General features: G+C 51.7%; 1 protein-coding gene across 1 annotated transcript; it reads left to right on the top strand.

Moving 5' to 3' along the window:
• Nucleotides 1-485: 485 nt before the first annotated feature.
• On the top strand, nucleotides 486-1,433 carry LOC149526139 (olfactory receptor 52E4-like). Its single transcript, XM_089775337.1, has one exon. It carries the CDS (start codon nucleotides 486-488, stop codon nucleotides 1,431-1,433), a length of 948 nt encoding a protein of 315 aa, XP_089631463.1.
• Nucleotides 1,434-1,978: the final 545 nt, after the last annotated feature.

The following is a 1,978-nucleotide window of genomic DNA, read 5'->3' as shown; positions in this document are numbered from 1 at the left end:
ACTGCTACAACTGAGCCGGTGGTTCCATGACCTGCCAGCTCTGACACCCGGGTCTTTCTTGAGGGCCGTTCCAATGGGGGTGTCCCCCCGGCACAGGTGTTGGCAAAAGTTTGAGTTTGTTCAGCTCTCAGATGTGGAGCAGCTGGACAAACGGGGAAGTCCTGACAGCGCTGGTGGGCCGGTTTGGCTTTCAGCGCATGATGGGACAGTAAAGGCCAGGCAGGATCCGATCCACACTCCTCTTTCCTGCTGGTGGCTATTGAGCTTTTTCACAGGGATGTTCGTTGGAACACTGACCCGCAGAGCCCCCTCGGATTGGGATTGGCAGGAGGAGGGATGCTTGTTTACCATTTATTTCTCTGCATAACAATATTACCATTTTTCAAGGTGTGTAAAGAACGATCATCAGTTTTGACCATCGGAACAACCTCCAGTAGCGTTGTCTCTTAATAACCTTCAGAGGTGGACACCGTTTCCTCTGCTCCATGTCAGATTCCAACACAACCAACTTTACCAACCCCTCCACCTTCATCCTGCTGGGCATCCCAGGACTGGAGTGGGCCCATGTCTGGATCTCCATCCCCTTCTGCATCATGTACGCCATAGCCCTCTTGGGGAACTTCACCATCCTGTTCATCGTGAAGATGGAACCAAGTCTCCATGAGCCCGTGTACTATTTTCTCTGCATGCTGGCTGCCACCGACATGGTCCTGTGCACATCCACCATGCCCAAAACACTGAGCATCTTCTGGTTCAATTCCAGGGAGATCAGTTTCAGTGGCTGCCTCACCCAGATGTTCTTCCTTCACTCTCTGACAGTGATGGAATCTGGCTATTGTGTGGCCATGGCTTTCGATCGCTACGTGGCCATCTGTGATCCACTTAGACATTCCACCATCCTCACAAACTCCATGGTAACCAAGATCAGCCTGGCTGTGATGCTGCGGGGAGTCATGCTCATTCTGCCCTATCCCCTCCTGGCCAGTCAGTGGCCATATTGCAGAACCAACATCATCCCCTCCACGCACTGCAAGCACATGTCTGTGGTGAGTCTGGCCTGTGCCAACATCCGCATCAGTAGCTACTACGGCCTCTTTGTGGCATTCTGTCTGTTGTATCTGGATCTGTTTCTTATCGCTGTGTCCTACACCCAGATCCTCAGGGCCATCTTCCGCCTCCCCACAAAGGACGCCCGGCTTAAGACTTTTCGGACCTGCAGCTCCCACCTCTGCGCCATCTTAACCTTTAATATCCCAGCTCTCTTCACCTCCCTCACACAGAACTTTGTTCCCAATATGCCCCTCCATGTCCACATTCTCATGGCCAACATGTACCTCCTGGTGCCCCCCACGCTGAACCCCATCATCTATGGGGTGAGGACCAAGCAGATACGTGTCAATTTGGTTCGGCTCTTTACTCCTAGGAAGAACTAAACATTTTCTCCTTGTGCTCTGGCTTTCTCCCTGAGCTCGGTGCAGGACTGGCTGGTGACGCAGTGCTGGGCCTCTTCCCTGAGTCACCTACAGGACAGGCTAAGGGACACTGACCTTTCACAATTCCCTGGGACAGACGAGTCACTGACTCCCAGCAACTTCACCTTTCTAATTGCTGGTAATTGGACCTCCTCAAGCTCTCACCCACTCTCTAGGCTACGCCCCTTCTCCAGGTCTTCCCCGAAGACTGCCCACTGATCTGTCTCCTCCCTCAGGGCTTCCCTGTTGCTCTCTCCATTCACATCCCACGACTCTCTGGCTCATCTCTTCCTCTCTCCACACTAGCTGGGCTCCCTCTGCTCTGGGCCTGGGACAAAAGAGGAGATATACCAATCTTGTGGAAAAAGGGGTTCTTGCGCCACAAGAAAAAATCCACACTGATTCTGCACAAAAACACCTAGCACAAAAACAAATCGTCAGAAAATATACAAATGAGATCATGATTTATGCAAATTAGTCCCTAATTAGCATATTTTTTGCTAAGA

The sequence above is a fragment of the Pelodiscus sinensis genome, chromosome 1 (genome assembly GCF_052426305.1).
Source record: "Pelodiscus sinensis isolate ZL-2025 chromosome 1, ASM5242630v1, whole genome shotgun sequence".
Lineage (NCBI taxonomy): Eukaryota > Metazoa > Chordata > Testudines > Trionychidae > Pelodiscus > Pelodiscus sinensis.
Note: the sequence above shows the minus strand (reverse complement) of the source record. Positions and strands in the feature narration are given on the sequence as shown.